Source organism: Phoca vitulina, unplaced genomic scaffold (genome assembly GCF_004348235.1).
Source record: "Phoca vitulina isolate PV1807 unplaced genomic scaffold, GSC_HSeal_1.0 scaffold4, whole genome shotgun sequence".
NCBI lineage: Eukaryota > Metazoa > Chordata > Mammalia > Carnivora > Phocidae > Phoca > Phoca vitulina.
This window is the reverse complement of record NW_022589707.1, coordinates 6,177,221-6,199,039: the sequence shown is the minus strand read 5'-3', so window position 1 is coordinate 6,199,039 and position 21,819 is coordinate 6,177,221. Positions and strand designations below refer to the sequence as shown.

Here is a 21,819-nt window from a genome sequence, read left to right as displayed (position 1 = left end):
CTTTCTAATTAGAAAAGTAACATATGTCCATTGTATAACATGTGGGTAACACAGCTCCCTTCACCTTCTAAGTTCCGGTTGGATTGAAGAGTTAAATTAGGAAAATCATGAAGCACTAGAGTGAAATCAAGGTGATTATCAATATAAACGCAGGGGAGGACCAGGCCTTTCTAAGCATGGTGTCTAAGGCAAAAATCATATTGATGCATTTGTCTACTTACGATTAAAGAAACTATAAACAAAATTTTTAAGGACAGATTGGGAAAAAGAATGTGATACAGCAGGAGTTAATAGCTTTCCTTACAACAGACTCTTAAGAAATAGACAAAGGACTCCTATAAGTAACAGGCAGGGGACAAGACTAGAAATTCACAAAGGAAATAAACATGGAAAAATAGCTTCTATTTGCTGAATATGTACTTATCTGCCAGCCACTGCCCTGAGAATTTTACATACTTTTATATGCATGTAATAGGTCAGGAAACAGAAAAAGTGCTCACATCAAAGAAATGCAAATTAAAATAACAACGAAATGTCCTAAATTAAGCATGCTAGGGTGTGCCGTGTTGGTGTGGGTGGGAAATGGGTGCTAATGCATTTCTGCTGGAACTGTAAATCAGAACACCCTTTCTTGATGGTGTCTTGCTGGTCTCTCTGAAGCATCTAAAACAGACTTAATAGGGCCCAGGGTGTGCTTCTCTTTCTAGGAATTTCTCCTACAGGAATAATCAGATGCACACACATACATAGTGTCGCCATTCCCTTATTTCTTACATGATGGAATTCTGCAAACACTGGTGAAAATGTATTAAGGTTGAAAAAAATAGATTATATTCCAGAGGAATTTCAAAAAGAAAGATAAAATTTCTAATTATACATTGCTTTTATACCCCATCTCTGATAATAGGTATTTCTAGTGTTTTGTTCTTGTTCTTTTTACATTGTTCTTTTCTCTGATGACGGAATACCAATGAATGGATGGAGTTCGGTTGAGGGTGTGATTGTGGCCCCAGATTAGCCACATGCAGAGTGCCGAGTGCTTTTGATCTCAGTGCCAATTATGAGAGTGTAAGATTCTGTGCCGCTTATCACAAGGAGCAGTACATTCATTTTCTGTTTCCACACCTCTTCGTAAAAATAAAAGCAAATGCAAGAAAATATTCAAAGACAATGAAGCTGCCATGTGATAGCTCCAAACTCATTTATCATTTAAAAAAGTACATTCAGAGTCAAAGAGGCTTTAAGGGGTGTGCAATGTGTGGAAATTAGGATCTCTCGTACAGCTCTGTGCTCTGTATTTATAATAGCAAAATATGTGAAACAAATGAACCAGGGGACTGATTAAATCCATTCTGGTACATTTATTTAAGGTGTTCTCTGTTTACTGACACGGAAAGATAGTCATCATATATTGTTAAATGAAAAACCAGGCTGGTGTGATATACATCATATGATTCTATTTTTACTTTAAAGAGAAACACTTTCACCTATAATTGAGTTTTGCGAATGATGGAGGTAAGGTAAGGCTTATAATCTTTGCCCATAGAAAGCCAGTTGTCCAAGCACCATTTACTGAACATACTCTTCCTCCCCCTCCCCCATCTGCAGTAAGCCCCTCTTATGCTGTGAGAGCAGATGTGCACGGGCGTGTTTGTAGGTTCTCTCTTCAGTTGCTCTGTTCGTCTAAACCTGTTACTACTACGCTTTTGATTATCATTGTTTTATAGTAAGTCCCTCTATGTTTTTCTTCTTAAAGAGTTTCTTGACTACTTTTGGCTCTTTGGCCTCTACAAATCCCTCAAAAGGTTTCTTTTATTAAGTTCCACATAAAAATCTGTTATATTGATCACGGGATTACACTGAACTTGTAGATCAATTTGAGGAAAAATGATACTTCTCTACTATTGACTCTTCTGTTACGTGAACGTGGCATGGCTCTTCATTAGGCTGGGAATGCCTTTTAGTGAGGTTTTATAGTTCTAATATTTTGCCTTTTGCTGGATATATTCCTGGTTATCTTAATTTTTGATGCTATTGTAGATAGTATCCTTAAAATTTCGTTTTTAAATATTTGATTTAGATGGACATGTAATTGCCTTTTTTATACTGAATCAGCAACCTTATAACTAAATTCTTACTAAGTTTATTTTATGGATTCCTTTGGATTTTGTATAGATTCAATCATATCAACTGCAAATAGTGCAAGTTTTGTTTTTCCTTTCAAATACTTAGCCTTCTGATCTTTTCTCTCACCTTACTACCTTGGCCAGGACCTCACTACAGTGTTCAGTAGACGTAGTGATAGCAGGCGTCGTTGTCGGACTTCTGATGTAGACAGAGAGGTTTCATTGTGGGACGCCTCGGTGGCTCAGTCGGTTAAGCAGAGTCCTGGAATCAAGTCCCACATCGGGCTCCTTGCTCAGCGGGAACCTGCCACTCCCCCTGCTTGTGCTGTCTCTCTCTCTGACAAATAAATAAAATCTTCAAAAAATAAAAAAATAAAAATGTCACCCCTACCACCCACACCATCTGGTGTTTCTGTATTCTTTTCTCTCATTTTTCTAATGAACTCTCATATACTTCTAATATACTTATTTTCTAATATGTTTCGTAATTTACCATTTCTCTCTATATATAATTTACTGTTTTTGTACTGATACATTCTAACATGCTTCGAATATATTCTGTAACTCATTATTATGGTTAGATTTTATTTATTTATTTTTGTTTATTCCCTCCACTCTTCCCAGTAGAAGATAAATTCTTTGTAAGCAGAAATACTTGGTTTTTTAGTTCATTGATGTAACCCAAGCACCTGGAAGAGTTTATGGTAGTTGACACTCAGTAAGTTGCTGCATAAAAGGTGAACTTAGAGCCAAGTCATCCCCTGTATGTTCTGTGATTCCGGGCTGAGAGAGAGAGCTGCGTTTTGGTAGTGCTCTTTACTCTTCGGCAAAGGCTGTCCACTCTCAGCAGCTCATGGATTATCCTGGGGCTACAGATTTTTGAACCTGTCCAAAAAGAAACAGTACCTGTATTTGAAGCAGTCACAGAAGTATTGGTTCTGATTTATAGAGAGCCAGGTTTGTACTGTTAGCCACTAACTGGTAGTAAACTGGGGGGAGTGCTCCAAGGACCCGGTCTGGTTTTACAGCCACTTCCTTGTAGCTCAGTTCTTCTAGAGCTTTTGGTGGACGGTAATGAGAAGTTTTTAAAATTTACTATAGCAGAAATGGATTGCTGCTCTTCAACTCTGGTTGCATATCAAAACAGCACGTAGAACATTTGAAAACACATACTTGGGGGGCACCTGGGTGACTCTGTCTGTTAAGCGTCTGAGTCGTGGTTTCAGCTCAGGTCTTGATCTCGTGGGTTGTGAGATCGAGCCCCCCGAGTCAGGCTCTGTGCTCAGCAGGGACTCTGCTTGAAGATTCTCTTCCCCTGCCCCTCTCCTCACTTGCGCTCACTCTCTCTCTCTCAAGTAAATAAATCTTTAACCAAACAAACCAACAAACCCGCACATACTTGGGCTCTGCATACCAAGAAGCTGATCCAGCAGGTGTGGTGTGATGCTGACGCACAGTGAGGAGGGAGGCTGGCTGGGGTAGACGGGCTGGAACTTGACCCCCGGGGAGGGAGCCCCAGAGACCACAACATCTGTGACGAGTAGTGTCGGGGCTTCGCAAACCTCCTACTCCGAGTTCCGACAAACCTGAGTTTTTGTTTAGCTTATCTGGGTAGTAAAAACCAACCAAACAGGGGCACCTGGGTGGCTCAGTCGTTAAGCGTCTGCCTTCGGCTCAGGTCATGATCCCAGAGTCCTGGGATGGAGCCCCGCATCGGGCTCCCTGCTCAGTGGGAAGCCTGCTTCTCCCTCTCCCACTCCCCCTGCTTGTGTTCCTGCTCTCGCTGTGTCTCTCTCTGTCAAATAAATAAATAAAATCTTAAAAAAAACAACAAAAAAAACCAACGAACCAAGCAAGCAGTGATGAGGTGATGAGTTTTATGGTATGTAAATTATACTTCAGTAGGGTCTTAATGTAAAAAAGAAAGAAATATATTCAAGATTAAGTTACTAAAAGTAAAGGTCTCTGTATAATAAACAGCTTTAAAATATGAACCTCTGAGACTAAAGGAGGACAACAGGCTGCATTAGCCAAAATGTAGAGTATTAATGTTAGTCTTTTTGACCTTGCAGAGCAAAGAAGACTTTATGAACATCTGCATTGAACCCGACACTGTCAGCAAAGGAGACTTCATAACTATAGGGTAAGTGGGCTGGGGTTTGTAGGAAATGCGGGTTAAGTAGTTCGTATTCTAGCACGTACTATTCCGGATCCCCATGAAGTCTAAGATAGCAATGGAGGACTTCTGTGGTTTGGGGACTGTGTAGCCTCTTTCTTTCAAGTGTTTGGGTTGACACGTAGAATGTACCTCTCCTCCTACTTTGGCTTTTCCTGTTCGTTTTGGAAAAAACCCGAGTGTGGGGGCAAGCTGCCTTTCCAGTGAGAATAAGGATTCATGGGCGCCTGGCCCAGTGTCCAGAACTCTGGCTTCAGGGTCACAGTTGCTGGCTACAGATCTCAGTTCCGCCACGTTCTGGCCTCACGACTTGGACAGATCCTTTAACTTCTCTGGATCCTTTTCTCTGTGTATGGAACGGAATACTGTAATCACATCTAACTACCTCAGGATTGTTTTTGAGTCTCAAATGAGAGGATGTGTGGCAAAGTGTTTTTCGCGGTGAAGCACTTCACTGTATCGGTTACTGCTCACGTCAGACCACCTTGCCCCACTTGCAGGGCAGTAATGGAAAACCTGAAAAGGTATGGAGTACTTCGCACAATCTCCAGGCTTTTCCCTTTTCCACTAGAAAATATCCTCCAGTCCTGTCTGATTTGTTAAGCCCGACCTCTGCCGGAGTTTTATTGGTTAAGAATGCTCTAAACCCCCCACCCAGCTTCAGCACATCCTAGGAGCCCACGTGTTGCCATGCCAACTGGTAATCTGCTCAGCCGAGGTTGTCTGGTGCTTTGTCTCAGAGCTCCCTCTTGTGCCCACGTAGGGAGCAGACATTTCTGCCGGAGCCCCGCGGTCTCCATGGCTACTCGTCATCTGCACCGCACGGGCAGCAGAACGTCTTTCACTGGTTTGCGTTGATCTTGCCTTTGGTACAAATTCTTCAGATGCTGAATAGCTGATTCTGCAGCCTTTGATCTCCTTGCTGTATCTGTAGTAGAAGGAAGAAAGGGAAAGCCTTTCCTTTCTCGAGAGTGACCAGAAGTCTCACACTGTCTTAATTGAGAGTCGGGCCCACGGGGCCAGCTGTTCTCAAATTTCCTTCATAATACTGACATCCAGAAATAGAAAGAAAAACCAATTATGTTGCTTACTGTAGGTGAGTCATTATGGTCTGCATCACTGCTGTCATCTTCAGCGGCAGGAACACGGTTACCTTTGGTCTCTACAGGAAGTGAGGTTAAGTAATGTCTGTTTCCTCTGGGTACTGGAATAGAACATTGTGAGGTTGCTCTAGAAAACTCTGAAGCTTCATATACTAAACAATTAATGTTATCATTTAATGCTAAAGAATGGACTAATTTACTTGGATTAGCTTTTACTCTTTCCACTGACCACGACTGGCTCCCAAGGATATATGTGCATGAGGAGTGTGTGTGTGTAGGCTGATAGTTTTACTCCAAGGTAAAGACAGTAGTATGCTAAGCAGACTGTTAATATGAATATAGAAAATCAGAAAGAACTGGTTGTTCATATGTAATATGTAAAAGAAATGTCTGCTTTAGAATAAAAAATGTTTTCTCGTTCAAGTAATGATAGACTCACAAGTACCAAATAACACAAGTTTAGTACTTTCCCTAAAATAATTTTCATTCTAATTTTTAAAAGGATTTTTAATAGCCCATGAATTAGGTACAAAATCACTCGGTCTTAACTTCACACACAGTTCTCTACAGCAAGTTAACCTTCTCAATCTAGAATACATCACACTGCTGAGCAAGAATCATTGTGGGAAAGTTATTCACAAAACCCAAGGTTCAGCATAGCATGAGTCCGTCTGTTTAAGCTCAACAAAAGAACTGGCTGTGCTCTCGTGATTGGAATGCAGTTGCCCGCCCTGGTGTCCAAACGTGCTTTTTCCTACACCGACAGAAGCAGAAAGGTGAGGGACCCCAAGCTGCGTGTGGCCGGCACTGAGTGTCTCCAGGCCAGCCAGTGCACTCTGCTGCTTCCTGAGGTAAGTGGGGCTCCCGTCCCACAGCTTCGGGTTCATTCTCGGTCCGTCTTCCTTTCTGTGAACAGACCCTCATGTCTAGGCGCCTGGTATGGGCTGAGCACTTGGCCAGGCTCTGGGTGATGTTCAGGGATACTTGAAGACATGAGAGGATCCCCTTCTGAGTCTGGGGCTGAGCGGGGGACTCCTGAAGATTTCCAGCATTTGTAAGCCACAGTTCTATGTGATCTTTACATCTCCTGAGCCTTTATTTTTCTGAATGGACGTTGTGCAGAGGTTACCGTGTTGTAAGACACAGGGAATTCTCTAGTTGGCAGATACTCATCATGGATCCTACTTTTTTTTTTTAAACACAGGATCTGGAAACCATTTTTGGGATGGCACTGAGTTTTCCTATAGTATAAAATGCCAAGCTTAGAATAACCTATATAAGAGGGGAAAACATTAGGAATATCATCTAAATTCTATAGTTATTCTAGGAGTCATGCCTCAGGAGAAAGTTACCACAGACGGCCTCTGCAGACTCCGGCCCGTTACCCTACGGTATTCAGAGAGGACTGTAGGAAAACAGACGCTATCCCCCAGAGTGGTTGGCCCGGTAGTTTCAGCATAGCAAATGTTGAACTAAATGCATGAATTATGGAAGGTTTTATAGAATCTGTAACATTAATGCTGCTGTACTTGAGGGATAAAGCTAGTAAGTCCTAAAGAAGAACCATGTAAATAATCCAGTGGGCATCACAGCTTTCCTAAGATGAGGGCCGACAAGGTCCTATAACATTGTATGTTAACGAATTCCTGGAAGGTGTGGCAGGACCCCTGTATCCTAGTAAATATTTTTAAATTATGGCCTTGTTTCTCAAATCCCAAAATACTCTGGGAGGCGATAGAAGCCCCCCCCCCCACCCCCCAAGACAAAAAGCAGATGGCAGAATTGGGAGATTTCCAGAAGCAGCCCCGTGCCCGTCTCCGTCCTCGGAGAGGATGCTGTGCTGTGGTGAGCGGCTCCTGGTGCAGAGGTGCTAGACCCCCCTCTCCTCTTCTCCACAGGGAACGGGGGGCTCCTTCAGCATCGACAGTGAGGAGTACGAGGCCATGCCCGTGGAGGTGAAGCTGCTCCCCAGGAAGCTGCAGTTCTTCTGCGATCCCAGGAAGAGGGGACAGCTGCTGCCCAGCGCGGCCCCGTGAGCCGTTGGGGGAGCCGGCCGCCCCCACGCTGCACTTTAGGCCTCAGATGGGACCACAAGGGAACTGAAGCCTCCCCTGTCCCCGCAGTGTTGTCACAGGACCCCAGGGCACCTCCATGGCAAGTACCCTGCCCTCGCAGTGCTCCCCCCCGCCGTCCTCCGAGCCTCCTGCTAGCGCATGCTCAGCCTTGGCTGTGCGCCTTGCTCCCTCCTCCGCGGTGGTTTGCCTCACGCGCGACCCAGCCCGGAGAGAAGGCCCCCCTCCCTGCCCCCCCGCTGGGAAAGGGCCCGACCTCGGTCGTCCCCACACGTGCAGCCACGGTCGGGGCCTTCCCCCTCCCCCCCCGGCTGCTGTCCTTTTTCTCGGCTTCTCCATGGGTGCTGCTACTTTCTGAGCTCAGATTCAAATTAAGCTTGTTTCAGTTCTTCCCTCAATCCAAAAACAGGGGAGGTGTTTCCCTCTTCAGCCAAGGCTGAAAAACTGTAAATGGCTAGTTTATATTATTTTTTTATAGTAGTGCTTAACTATGGGTTTGCATGAGAACCACCTGGGGGTGCATGTTGAAAACTGACGGGCTTGGGGCCCATCCCAATCCTGGTCACTCAGGCTGGGGCCCAGGAATCTGCATTTTTAAAAAGCAGGCACCCTCCCCCAGGTGCTTCTATTCTAAGAGGTCCCCCAACCTCACCTGTTCAGCGTTGTAAAGCATACCCCCCACTATTATGCTCATGCACCCCCTAAAAGTATTTTGAAAGATCATGTATCCCCTCACTTTCCAGATATCAACTTAAGAGTTGCCAAAGTATGTGTTTCCTGGTGTCATGTAAATATTATTTTAAAATAAAACTGTTATATCACTCTTTTAAACATATTTGGTGCAATTTAAATGTACAGCAATTTGACACTTATTCTCCATTTACTAACATAAACCAATAGGTTCTTTGGTATTTCTATTCTGCTTTCAGCAAAGAATGCTATCATAATGTAACCTATTTTCAGGCCTGAAATTTTATCACTTGCCCTATTTTCTTGCCAACAAAAAATATACATGGAAATAATTTTTTAGTGTTAACTCAGTACAGGATTAACTGTTATAATTACTGCAATACAACTGATGAAAACAATACTGCGAATTTTTGATAATTAAAAACTAACAAACACTTTGAATTCAAGAACGTTATTTACAGCTAAGATTAAAACAGGACTCAACACCATTTACAGTCCTTGTTTCATTTTTTTGTAGATCTAAGCACCTAAATTAGACAAGACAAAGAATTCTAACGTCATACAGTTCTTTGAACTCAGTAGCTTGATTAGATCTTCCTTTAGTTTGTTGAAAGCAGAGAACTAGAAAGTACCTGATTTGCTAAGGATCTGTAAGCCAGGCTTTATAATCATTGATTTTTAATAGTACTATCAGGATTTTCCTGTGTTTGGTTGCCCCCGAGGTTTCCATACTCCAGAGGGCAATGCCCAGAATGGATGAGGAGGGAGGATGGGGGTGAAGGGGGGAAATGGGAAGCAGAACTCACAGGCTTTGGCCACAGGCTCATTCCCCAGGCAGATCAGTTTTCGGACCGTACGCGTACACCTTGCCCATGAATCCCTTGGAGAGTGAAGACCAATGCTTAGAAGGATTATAAAGCATATGAAGAAAGCTCACAAACCACCAGGCTTACCTGTTCAGTTCTGATTCTTCAGAGGGGTTACAAGCGCTGCTTCACCGCCCAGAAACAGGTGCGTGTGAACCTGCACAAGGAGCGCCGCTCCCCAGTGCCCACAGAGGGGAGGGGGAACGTTTCTCCAGGAGCCAGGGGAGTCCTGGACCATCGTGGTTTTCTGATAGATTGTGAAGGAGCAGCACAGAAGCTGGCTGGCTTCGTCCTTGATCGGCTGGCTACCGGGGCGTCCGTTTAGCGATTCTGATCCGCCCGGTGAAATAACGGGATGTAGGATCGGGGAAGGGTATTTAAGAGATCACTATTTTTATCCCTTTTGAAATCGGTGATCCCTGCTGGGGATTTCGCTTTCTTGATTCAGGCTAGCTCCTGCGAGAACAACGGTTTCCTTATCGGTCACGGCCTTGTTCTTGCCACGGTCCTGGTGCACAGCGTCCACGGGAAGGACACAGCCACAGTGCAGCGCAGAGGGCGCCCTGTCAGCCCGGCCCCGGATGCGGAGAGCTGGGGACCCCCACCTCCTGTATGCACAAACCTGCAAGGCTCTACTCAAAAGCTAGGATGAGTTCTAATAGCCCAGCGGATGTGTTCTATACACAAGCCGTGTGCTGAGCGCCGTGGCTGGGCCGCGCACACAGCTGTACGTACGACGTGCTGGCACTTTCTTTACGCACGCAAGGCCTTCCCTCCGTTCTGCCCCAGCCCGAGGAAGTAGGGGACGTCAGACGGGCGGTCACGGACCTCGGGGAGGAGGAAGCCGGCTTTGAACACAAGAGCCAGCGACGTTAGGAACCTACCCCGCACTGCCTTAAAACGAGCGTGTGGCCGCGGGCGTGCGTGCAGAGCTGGCTCTCCCGGACGGCGCGGTCAGGCCCGGCTCTGCGCCCCGGGAGCTGGAGGTGGTTTACGGAGAACAGGCACCAGACGCGCCGGGCGGGGGCTCCGTCGTCACCGTGAGGTCCGCGTTCCGGTCCTGCTCCTACCCCGGGCCACCCCTCCTTCCTGCACAGACTCCATCTCTCGGGCCAGGGAAGGACAGCAGCACACATGCTCGTGTTAAAATGTGAATTTTAATTGTAAAAACCGTATTCTGTAAATATAGTTCTAGCAACCTCTCTGCCCACAACTTGGCTCAGATATATACAGACAGGATATACACGGATGTTACTGGTACCACAGAACAAAATCAGGTAAACATTTACTCCTAGCTTCAGGATTAACCCCAGCTTTCTTTAGGCCATTAAAATTCTTACCATTCGAAACAGAACAACATACCTCTCTGCACCAGTATTCAGGGTAAAATCATCAACGGTCTTACTAATTTCATACTATGAGGTAAAGAATTTAAACAAAAATAGTGTCTCTTATTGCTCTAACTCTGATGCTGGGGTATTAATCAAAATAGGGGGTTGACACTTAAGGCGAAAGGGAGGCTATGCTGATCCTAACGGGGGAAAAATAGAAAAACCATTTTTCCAAGGCTACAACTATTCCTTTTTCAGAAAAGGTTTATGTCCCGGACGTGTAACAAAAAATTTAGCCAACAAGCTTGGGTAAATAGGGGGTTAATTTTGCTTTCCTCTCCACCCCTAGTCTGTTCAGAAGCACAGAATCTACACCCTTCCTAATGATGGTCTTTGTGGGCACCCTATATAAACTATTCCTGATGCCGCCTTCAAAATTTTTGTCTGCTTTTATCTTCGCTTGATTTGGCCTAAGGAAGTGTTCACTCCAACATCAATGAAATATATTTGCAACCAGCTAACTCAGTGACCACTGTGTGGATTTTTCACTTTGTGGATCATCCCTGGCTAATTTCTAAGGCCCTAACCTACCCCTGTGTTTCCCACCTGTCCTCAAAAAAGCAGAGTAAATGTATCGTTAGTCTAAACCTGAATTCTACAACCAACGTAAGTAATTCACACCTATCCTTCTACCGTGGTAAGTAAATAAATTTTCTGAATTTAGGTAATGTTACCACTAATAGCCCATGTTATGCTGAGCTTCTAGGATAACTCTAAAGGGCTTTATTTCCCCATCATCATTTATAAGCACTAGAAAATTCTTACTTCCTTTCTAAATGTGCAGTTTCATCCAACTGCCCCTGTATTCCGGCTCCAGAAAAGAATTAAAGTGCCAGGTTATAAAACCACACCGCTCCAGTAAGAGGCTCACTAGTCAGCATTATCACGTTTACATGCTTTGTAAAAGAATTTTCCTTAAGGTCAGGGACTGCGTCATCCTCCCCAGGACCATCACATTCATCTCCGAGAGAGTGTGGTTAATACTTCACAGCACCGTCTCCTTATTCATGCTCTCAAACAAGTAATAAAACTTTTATGGGGTCTCAGTTGCTTCCAAATGACAAAACTTCCGCATTTCGAGGCTTATAGTTTTGAAATCTCCTTCCATTTCAACATCTGCACACTCCATTCATCACACAGTAGTATCGATAGAAAAATAGACTCCCATTTCTTATAAGAAAAATATTAATTCACAGCCTTTCTCCCAACACTCGGTGCTCTAGCAGCTCCTGGGAACAGAGGTATATGAGTCTTAGAATGGAATACCAAAAATCCACGACTCAGGAGTAAGAGGAGCCCTCGACTCCTGCTCTTCCCCTACCTGAATCAGAAAAGGGTTTCCCTGAAATGAGAAGGAACAGGTCGGGCCAGCGGAGGGCAGCGTCCGGCTCTAGGAGCCTCGCCGAGAGGTGCACTGGAAAGATCCTCGGGCTGGACCTCACAGATTCCGAGCCTGCTAGCGAGGAACCCGACAGGGAGGTGAAAGCCCCTGCATGACACGTTGGTCCCCATATTGACTTTCTTGCCTGTTTCAGAACTGATAGGCTAACGAAGCAAAGTTCACGGTCAAGCTGACCATCGCCTTATAATTTATTCAGCACCCTCCTGCCCCCTTACCTCTGCAAGTCTGATCTGTCCAGGGACTTGGAGAAAGCGTCTCAATCCATTCCCTGGGCTATACAGTTTCAGAAAAAAAGGAAAACAAAAGGTCCCTGAGGTCCCTGCCTCTATCCAGAGGGCTGCTGCCCCGCCAAAGTTTAATTCACGACTGCCCTTTACTGAAGGCTCCCTGCAGGCCTCAGCTTCAAGGTGAATCATCTCATCTTTTTATTGTGTTGGAAAGGCTTTCAGCATATCAAGACAAATAGCAAGTTCATCCTCATAGCCACCGGAATGAAAAACAGCGACTCAGCTATGATTCATCTTTACCTTTATCTTCTGGCGAAAATACCAGGTAGTTATGCTGACAAATGAGTCGGCACAGGTGGTATTTAGAATGGTCTGTGCTACCCTGAAAATTCCCATCCTGATGTTCATGGGGAACAACACAAGGTAAGTTCTAGATGCAGATTCTGGGCTCAATGATTTCTATCATGATCAATGAATTCAGCACCCGTTCCCTGGCCAAACGGAAGAAGAGCTGCCATGCTGGCTGGCAGTCGTTGGGGGGGGCAGGTGCCTTCTCGTTCATGGCTGTCCTGACTGAGGACCGGACGAGGCCCCAGGTGGCGCCGTGGACAGATCTACACCAGGCCCGAGGAGAGCTTCGTGCCTGATGAAAGCCATCGTTAATGCTAAACCATCGTCCGGCCCACACTTCTGGTTCTCGTAGGAGATAAATCCTACCGTTTCTGACTCCTTCTGGAGAGAGAATCCTACGCCAGAGCACAACTGGACATTTTCTCCAAGGCTGAATATTACCATCTGCCAAGCCTGCAGAATTGGAAAAAAAAAAAAACCCCACTTTAATAGGCCTCTGTCACATTTTGCTGGACACCAATAAACCCTAAGCCTGGATTCCTGGCCCCATAAGGCACCTTGCCACCTGGCTTTTGTCAGACTCAATTCAGGAACGACAGCAGCCCAGATGTCTCGGGTCAGCAGTGTTTCCAGGTGAGCTCATGGCTCACAGCATGGCATTAGATCAGGCTTCAAGGTCTCGGGAGGACCAAGCCAGCTGGGGTGGGGGTGGGGGTGGGGGCGGGGGATGAGGTTCAGCAGTCGAGGGGGCAGAAGGCAATCATCGGTCAAGCTCCTCCACCCTCGGCTTCCAGCCCTGCTTCAGGAGGCCGTGGTAAGAATCCCTGCCCCTCCAGAGCTTACGGACCTATGAGGCAGGAAAGAAGGCTGCCGACCATGTCTTCTGAACAAAAGCAGAAGGCTTTTAAGGAAATCGTTCAACAATGGCAGAAAAGCAGGTCCGTGCGGCTTCTCGCTTCTGCTGTCAGCGCGGGGAGTCCTGCCAGGTACCCCACACCCCCGTGCCCCTTTTAGCGGAGGGGCAGCAGATGCTGCTGAGTGGGCTGCTAACCGGACACACTGGGGGGAAGGCAGGGGGACGGGAGCAGAGTTGGGTACAGAGCAAGTCTTCAAAAGGTGACCTCAGAAACAAGAGGCTCCGTATCACAATCGAGGCGAGAGACGCTCGGGGGACAGTGAGCAGTGACCACGGGAGTACAGAGCCATCGGGCACACTGCTCAGCTGGCCAGGGGGGGGTGGCGCCGGACTTCCGGCCCAGAGGGAAGCTGCAAGGGAAGGACAGAGTCCTTGGGTTCTCTCTTAAAAGCGATACGGGGTGGGTGGGGGAGAAGTTCTGTTTTGGGGTCAGCTGAGCCCAGGCTCGCTTGTACACTCCCCCCGGCGCCCATCCCCCTGCCCCCTGCACGACTGTGAGGGGACCGCACGGAGAGGCCACACGGCCACCTGGAAGAGTGCGGAGCTGCAAGGAGCCCGGAGCCCTACCCACCATTCAAAGGAAAATACCGGAACCTCATTTTCACCTTATGACCTTTACACGAGTACTTGTGACCTGGAGTTACAATTCCACAGAAACACAAGTGTCTGCGCGCAGAAGTGCTTAAAGACAGTCATCTTCCGACAGACCCCTCGGGTCCCGAGGAAGGGGGCCTACGTCCACCGAGAGAATCCGACCTTTCCTGTCACCCCTACCCCTGCTTGAGACACGCCCCACCCCCCCAACTTCGAAAACCTTGAGCCTTCAGACACCACGGAAAGTCACCATTACTTGACCCAGGCCAGAAAGGCTGCTCCTTCCCCAGAGACAAGAGAAGGCTGCTCTTCAAGGAAAGAGGTGGTGAAACTTCTTTTGTAAAAATACATCTGACTGAAATGATGGCTAAACCCACACGGAGGAGGAAAGAGTATTAGTTGTACACTTTACATTTCAATGCCCAAACTTATATATTTACATCAAAGATGCTACTTTGATTAACCAGGATGTATTTGCATCTGTCCATGTGAATTTCTTTAGTCTTGAATCCCGTATCAAAGAGCTACAGTGAAAATATTTCTGAATAAAGCAATGAGCCCTAAAAAGCTAGTCTTGAGATCAAACGTGTGATCCATCCATTCGAAGGTTATTTCTCTGCTGTATTAGCCCGGCTGGAACCCGGTCACAGACGTGGATCCGTGGATGGCTAGGCCGAAGACACAGCCGGGCAGAAGGTCCAAAGGGAAGAAACTGTCACCAACAACCCAGGAGCCCAAGTCCAAATCCTAAACTGTGGCCAAAAAGACCTCAAATCTACTCACGAGAGCTGGCTTCAAACTACTCCTGTGTCATCCAAGTTGGCGTCCCTGGAATGGCCCAGCCGAAGAGAAGAGGCAGGGACCGACAGGAGTCATTTCAGACCATAACATGTCGGGGGAATGCAGGTGAACTCACCACGGACACCCAGGGGCTCCAAGCACCCCCCGGGTGAAGGCACCGTCAGATTCACTCTCTTCACACACGTGTCAGTGTCCGGCCCCAGCTACTTAGCTCAAGGAATGTCATCTCTGCCAAAGAGAAACCGGTGAGGGCTCCAAGCTGGTCCACAGTCTTGCTCTGGACTCAGAGTAACCAGCTCAGATCCTTGCTCGACTACGGAATCCGTCAGTCTTGGTTTTGATCCGGAGCCTCTGCTAGTGATGTGTCCAGAGAACTCTCAGATGGAGAAACATCTTCTCTCTCCTGTTTGAACCCCAACTGCTCTGCCTTTGGTAGCAACAAACATTACTCTTTAAAAATACCAAATTACTCCAAGAGGATAGTTAGCCCTTCAAGGAAACTACACCGTAGAATGAGTTTGCTTGCGAGCTCCAGGGCCATCCCTAGAGGAGAGGGACTCGGGGAAAGAAGGGAGTATCACATGGAGGGGCCACCACTAATTTACTCTGAGAGAAGTTTCCAGGCTTCATTCTACAACTTGAATTTCCAGCTGGCTGGTAAGAAACCTCTTCCTGTCATTCTGTTCTCAGAGAAACTCATCCTTAGCGACAGAAACATCCTTTTGTTCCTCTCTGAGGTCTCTACTCACATGAACAGAGAAGATGCAGGTTTGCCCTAGTGAACAGGAAGAGGGATTTGATCCCAACCCTGGACTCCCGGAACGGAGAAGAACCTTGAAGGGTCATGAGGTCTAGCTAGCTTCCATCTCCAGGAGATGCACATTCACGGCCATCCGGGACAGCTCTCTCATTCTCGAGTACCTCAAGGTACTCTCTGAGGAGTCTGCCCCAGTGTTTGCAGAGCTCGGCCCGCTCCTAGTGATAGATGGCCTTCACCACAGCCCCTCAAGTCACTCAACAAGGAGATGAGAGAATCTGCTCTGATCACCAAATCAGGCAGCAGTTCTGGGAGAAAGTGGTAGATTCCCACATCATACCAAAGCAGGACATAAAACCAAGGTGGTCTCGTCTTACCACTAGGGAGGAGGGGAAGAAAGGAGACTGCAAAAATCACATTTGTTGGAAAGTAGAAACCATAGTCCTGTGCGTCAACTTAATAAAAAAATGAGGTCTTCTGGGGCCCAGCGTGAGATCCCCACGCGAGAGAGGCTCACCAGCCTTGGCTCACTCTTCCTACGGGCAACAGGGGTTATCGATGACCAACATGACGTCGATGCCGTAGGCCTCCAGCAGGTCCATCAGAAAGCTCCGGTCCCCTTGTGGGTCTAGACCCATGCCGCGGGCATGCTCAGCGGTCAGGGTTTTATCTTGACTGGCGGACACCTCCAGCAGAGTCTGAAATATCCGGTTGTTTTGCTCTAGGAAAAACCTGCGTTCACCAGGTAAGACACAGGGAAGGGAGGGCAGAAAAGCCAAAACAAACAAGTCACCCAATAATCCACACACAAGGAACCAAAACTACATTGCTGTAAGATGCTTTTAAATGGTCTCAAACTCAGAAATACCCCTGAGAATAAGGGAATAGGATCAAAGTTCCAGGGTTGTTAAAGGGACACCAAGTTTAGCAGAGAAACCATGGGCGTTAATCACCGTATGATTGGCCAAGTCTCTGAACCAGTGATGGCCTGAGTGCCAAAGCCCAACTTTCCTGCGGAAGGTTACTACAGATACCGTGTTCCTCTGCTTCCCGGCCGTAAGGGGCAGGGAAAGGAAAAACAAAACTCCCCAAAGCCCCCTGATGATGCGGTTCTGAGGTCAAGACTGAACGTGAGGAACTAAAATTCACCTTCAAAGCCCGGGGACAGGCCACTGGAGCCAGCAGCAGGGGCGAGGCTTAGCGGGGACGGAGCAGGGCCCTGAACCGGCCCCCAGCCTGAGCCACCAGCTCCCCCAGCCTGAGCACCGGGCCCCCAGCCTGAGCCACCAGCTCCCCCAGCCTGAGCCACCAGCTCCCCCAGCCTGAGCACCGGGCCCCCAGCCTGAGCCACCAGCTCCCCCAGCCTGAGCACCGGGCCCCCCAGCCTGAGCCACCAGCTCCCCCAGCCTGAGCACTGGGCCCCCCAGCCTGAGCCACCAGCTCCCCCAGCCTGAGCACCGGGCCCCCAGCCTGAGCCACCAGCTCCCCCAGCCTGAGCCACCAGCTCCCCCAGCCTGAGCACCGGGCCCCCAGCCTGAGCCACCAGCTCCCCCAGCCTGAGCACCGGGCCCCCCAGCCTGAGCCACCAGCACCCCCAGCCTGAGCCACCAGCTCCCCCAGCCTGAGCACCGGGCCCCCCAGCCTGAGCCACCTGCTCCCCCAGCCTGAGCACCGGGCCCCCCAGCCTGAGCCGGCGCAGGGCATGTGCACACAGCAGAGGTGGGGCTCAGGAGCTGGGGCAGGCCTGGGGAGGTTCCACGGCCAACAAGGCTGGGAGAGAGGGGTGATGGGGACATGGAAGCTGTAGGCACCCATACTGCCATAGCCCCCCATCATCCTTGGTGTTTTTTTTTTTTTTGGTTGGGGGGGCGGGATATACACGGAGCACGATTCGAATGTCACGGGTTTGCGGTACTACGTACACATACAAGCCACATTCAGAAAAGGCACGCACTGCCTGGACTCTTTAGCTGTACCCGCAGGGCTCTCAGGTTCGGCAAAGGCTCCTCGGGCCCAAAGAAGCTCTCAATGCTCAGAAATTTCAGATGCAGTGGAACGTCTCAGACCCTGACGACACTGCGGGCTCTTTGCTCAATTCCAAACACTGTCACACGTCAACGCCACGGGAGGACTGGAAAGTACACCCCATCAGAACCAAAGCACCGCCCTTCCGTGGAAATGTCAACGTGACGTTTTCGACCTCCGCGGCAGGCACGGTCCTAGCTGCGAGGGCCCTTCCTCGCCGGCGCCAGGACCCGGGGGAGGAAGACGAGCAGGGAGCTGGCAGGACGGTCTGTTCCAAGCACGGTTCCGTCCTCCTCGCGGAGGGCTGGTTCACACAGCCGCTCGGCAGCGAGACAAGTGCCGTGAGGCATGCAGACCATGGCTCCTGCCCGACCACCACCACATCGGGGGCAAAGAGCTCTCACTGGGTTCAAAAGGTAAAATTTCTGGGGCGCCTGGGTGGCTCAGATGGTTAAGTGTCTGCCTTCGGCTCGGGTCACGATCCCAGCGTCCTGGGATCGAGTCCCGCATCGGGCTCCCTGCTCGGCGGGGAGCCTGCTTCTCCCTCTGCCGCTGCCTCTCTCTCTCTCTCCCTGACTCTCATGAATAAATAAAACAAACAAAAAATTAAAAAAAAAAAAAAAGTTAAAATTTCTGACTATCCCGTAATACTGAATGCGAGGAACGGCTTTATTCGAACGAGGCGACGGAGGAGAAGCCCCTGAGCCTGAAGGACAGAGGCATCTATGCAGCGGACATCTGCAGGGAACCCTCAATGGAAAGACACACGAGGACTCCTGTTTTCTCTGAACTTCCCTGCTTCTCTCCTTAACGCCTCTGGGGGGTCCCCCGATGGCACCTCAGGGCTCACGGTGGACTCCATACGGAGCCCAGCTCTCAGTGCACCTGGCAGCAATAAAGGACATCCCTGGGCTGCCGAGGGTGACGGGGGAGGGGTCGAGGCCCAAAGCGGTTGGTGCTGCGGGATCCTCAGGGAAACCCCTCAAGTGCCGCCCGGGCTGACTTACAGCACAAAGAGGTCCTCCTCACAAGGGTTGTACTCTTCTTCCACCTCCTGGGAGTACAGCAGCATCTGCCTGTGGGGAGGGAGGCCACCTTCACGCTCTGCTGCCGCTACAGGGCCCCCGACATCGGCCAGGTCATCGGTCAGGCCCCTGCATGGGCCACCCCCCGACTCCCCGGAAGAGCAGCCCCAACCCCCGGCCCCAAAGCCTGGAGAGACAGACGACGGGAAAGGAACAAATGGGGCTTGGAGTCCAACCCCTGGGGTCCAGGGCCAGTGCCGGCCCCGTGTGGTCTCAGGCAAGTGGCGATCTTTCTTAAATGCCCATCAAACAGGGATGATGGTGATGCTATTATTTATTTTGCCACTGATACCACACGAGACCACTCGTGTCACGAATTGCTGAGAATTACGTGAGATAAGGAATAAGCACGTGGGCAGTACTGTGCTCACTGGGTGCTCCTTAAAGGCTGGTGCTCTCCCTTGGGCCGCCCAGGTTCCGGAGCCCGTCAGAAAGAAGTCACCGCCCACGTACGTGCCACCGCTACGCCCCACGGGGCGGGGGTGGACAGGACGGGCTTCACGGACACACCCCTGCCGGGGCCCTCTGTCGGGCTGCGTGCCGGCCTCGGCCGCGCCCCCCACCGCCCGCGGGCCCCGGGGAGGCTCCCGCTACCTCTGCTCGTTGAGCCGCCGGTACTTCTCGCGGTCAGCACTGTTGATCTTCAGCAGGGGCTGCAGGTGGTCGTGGTGTGTCTTCACGTTCTGGTTATCCACATAGACATCGTACAGCTCCCGCTTCTCCTCGAAAATCTTCTCTGTGGTGCCTGGGACATCCAAGTTCAGGGTCTGGCAAGCTGGAGGCCGTCACCGAAAGGCACCCGCCCGACCCCACCAAGGAAACGAGGGGCAGGAGCGCTGCGTCTGCGAGGAGGAGGGCCCCTGGGGAGCCGGAAGGCCAGAGCCCGGCTTCCAGCGGGGCTGTCGTGGGGATTCGGGGCAAGGACGTGCGGGCAGGACGCGGGGAGGGCCCCGTACTCACAGGCCACATAGGACACCTCTACCTCCAGGCTCTCGATGTCAGCCACGTTCACGTAGAAGAAGGGCTTGGACTCAGGAATGGTGCCCCCGATGCCCGGCAGGGAGACGTTGGCCAGACAGCAGCAGCAATACACTGTGGGACAGGGGGCGGGAGGGAGGAAGAGGAGGGGAGGGAGGAAGAGTGTGCCCCTCCTCCCCGGCAGCCTGCTGGCCACCCCTCCAAGCAGGCAGCCTCCAAGGACGCTGGGGAGGCTTCGCCCCGTGCCGTCCTAGAGCCTGAGTCACCACGGGGCTCTGGCCTTCTGAGGGGATGGGGCAGGGCCACGAGCCTTTCGGGTCCCACAGCAGAACCCGATCTCCAGGGACACCAACGACGCCTTACCACAGCCAACAGACGGTTTCCAGTCTTCACCTCACGAGGTCTTGCTTAGGATCTGGCGCTGGTGACCTTCCCCTTCCTCACAGCTCCTGCCTGGGGTAAGCCCCGCATCTCCCGGTTCCCTCCCTTCTTCCGACCGCCCCCGCTCAGTCACGTCTGCCGTCCCGCTGTAGGACTTCACCTCGAGTGCCTGCATCACCTCCCCTCACTCGCGCTCTCCCCGAGGGACGCCATCCAGCCCGCGGTCACCGGCACTCTACATGCCACTCTCAAATCTTCATCTCCAGCCTGCCTTTCCCCCAAGGTCCTGACCCAACCGCACCGGTGCCTGGTGTCCACCTCGCATACAAAGCCAATGCTATCACTCCACCCCTTCTACTCCTCCGGGACCCACCATCCTGGTCATCCTAGACCCTGCCTCCATTCCCTCACACACATCAGAATCGTACAACCCAAATCACACACCACCGTCTGCCAGGTTTACCTCCGCACTGTATCAGAATCTATCTTCTCTCACATCTACTCTCTCTCACCGGACTACGCATGTGTCCCCCAACCCACCTTCTGCTCCGCCGCCAGAGCCCACATTCTAGAACACAAGTCCAACCCCGGCATTCCCAGGCTGAAAACCTGGGACCCTCTTGGGACAGCCCAAACTCTTCTGAACCTGGTCAACAATGCAAAGACTCAAGCAGTTGCTACCCCAGGACACCTGGGAAAGAAAACCCAACTGTGGCTTCTAGTTACCTCTGTAGCATACGACACCCACGGGAGGGGGAGAGAATATCAAAATGCGCTTTCGAAGTAAGGCAAATTTCCAAAGGATGATGATCTGTTCTCCAAAGAACTTGATGAACTGAGACATGCAGCCAGCTGGGTGTGTGATCTGAAAAAAATAAAGGAGAGGAAGAGATGAGCCTGTTCAAAATGTGAAAAACGATTCAGTACAGCTGTGTGCTAAACAACCCCCCCACCCAGCCCACAAACTCCAGACAACCAACAGAGGCACTAAGGGACGGTTCCTTCTACACAAAATGGTATTGTTCACTTTAAAGTCTCACTTTTATTTTTTTTTTTTTTTAAAGATTTTATTTATTTATTTGAGAGAGAGAGAACGAGAGACAGAGAGCATGAGAGGGAGGAGGGTCAGAGGGAGAAGCAGACTCCCCGCTGAGCAGGGAGTCCGACGCGGGACTCGATCCCGGGACTCCAGGACCATGACCCGAGCCGAAGGCAGTCGCCTAACCAACTGAGCCACCCAGGCGCCCAAAGTCTCACTTTTAAATGAGATTTCAATACTCCAAAAACTCCCCTGATACAATAAATGAAGTCTGAGTTTCGGGATCATTAAGTACTTTGCTCAGTAGAGAGGGGCGCACAAGAAACAACGCTGAACGTGCTTTTGAAAAGTCAGAAAGAAAAGTTTCTGAAATAACAGTACGCCCTCAATGAGAACAGTCAACTCAAAACCATTACCGGGCCCTGGAAGGGGTGCAGTGATGAGCTCCCCAAGCGTACGGGGACTGCTACCGTGGCAAGTGAGTATCTGCGCAGGTTACAGGCAGGAGGACCTCGCGGGCCCTCTTGCCCAATAACCGCTGCACGTGGGGTCCAGCCTCTTCCTTCCTGCCAAGTGCAAGGAGCCTGTTGCCCCCTCAGGAGCCCTGAGCCGGGAATACTCCAGGAGCTCTGACCCGGGAAAAGCTGAATTCCAACCCCAGCTCTGCCATTTACTAGTGGGCGGCCTTGGGGAAGTTATAGCCAACGCTCCCTGTTCTCTCCTGATCTGTGAAATGGGGAGACCATCCTGCCCCTCACATGGCTCTCAGGACCACCTGAGGAAAAACACATGCAATGCTCAGCGCGCAGGTGCTGATGAAACAGGAAGTCTTCAAGCTC

General features: G+C 49.8%; 2 protein-coding genes across 10 annotated transcripts in view; one reads left to right on the top strand and one right to left on the bottom strand.

Annotated features, from left to right (window-relative positions):
* AGK (acylglycerol kinase) overlaps positions 1-9,650 on the top strand; it is a 111,384-nt gene extending 101,734 nt beyond the window's left edge. For 3 of the 7 annotated variants that reach the window (XM_032401441.1, XM_032401439.1, XM_032401440.1), the window contains exons 15-17: positions 4,199-4,269; positions 6,172-6,256; positions 7,304-8,641. In XM_032401441.1, coding sequence (XP_032257332.1) covers positions 4,199-4,269; positions 6,172-6,256; positions 7,304-7,441 — 294 coding nt within the window. In that variant the 3' untranslated portion in view covers positions 7,442-8,641. Of the gene's footprint in view, positions 1-4,198; positions 4,274-6,171; positions 6,257-7,303; positions 9,179-9,481 lie in introns of those variants that run through there. The other 4 variants (XM_032401443.1, XM_032401442.1, XR_004298991.1 and 1 more) reach the window with 3 other exon arrangements.
* Positions 9,651-9,958: 308 nt separating this feature from the next.
* Positions 9,959-21,819, bottom strand: part of DENND11 (DENN domain containing 11) — a 44,707-nt gene continuing 32,846 nt past the window's right edge. For 2 of the 3 annotated variants that reach the window (XM_032401438.1, XM_032401436.1), the window contains exons 5-9: positions 20,668-20,806; positions 19,543-19,674; positions 19,177-19,327; positions 18,505-18,573; positions 13,113-16,204 (exon numbers count right to left, since the gene is read on the bottom strand). In XM_032401438.1, coding sequence (XP_032257329.1) covers positions 16,009-16,204; positions 18,505-18,573; positions 19,177-19,327; positions 19,543-19,674; positions 20,668-20,806 — 687 coding nt within the window. In that variant the 3' untranslated portion in view covers positions 13,113-16,008. Of the gene's footprint in view, positions 12,858-13,112; positions 16,205-18,504; positions 18,574-19,176; positions 19,328-19,542; positions 19,675-20,667; positions 20,807-21,819 lie in introns of those variants that run through there. The other variant, XM_032401437.1, reaches the window with a different exon arrangement.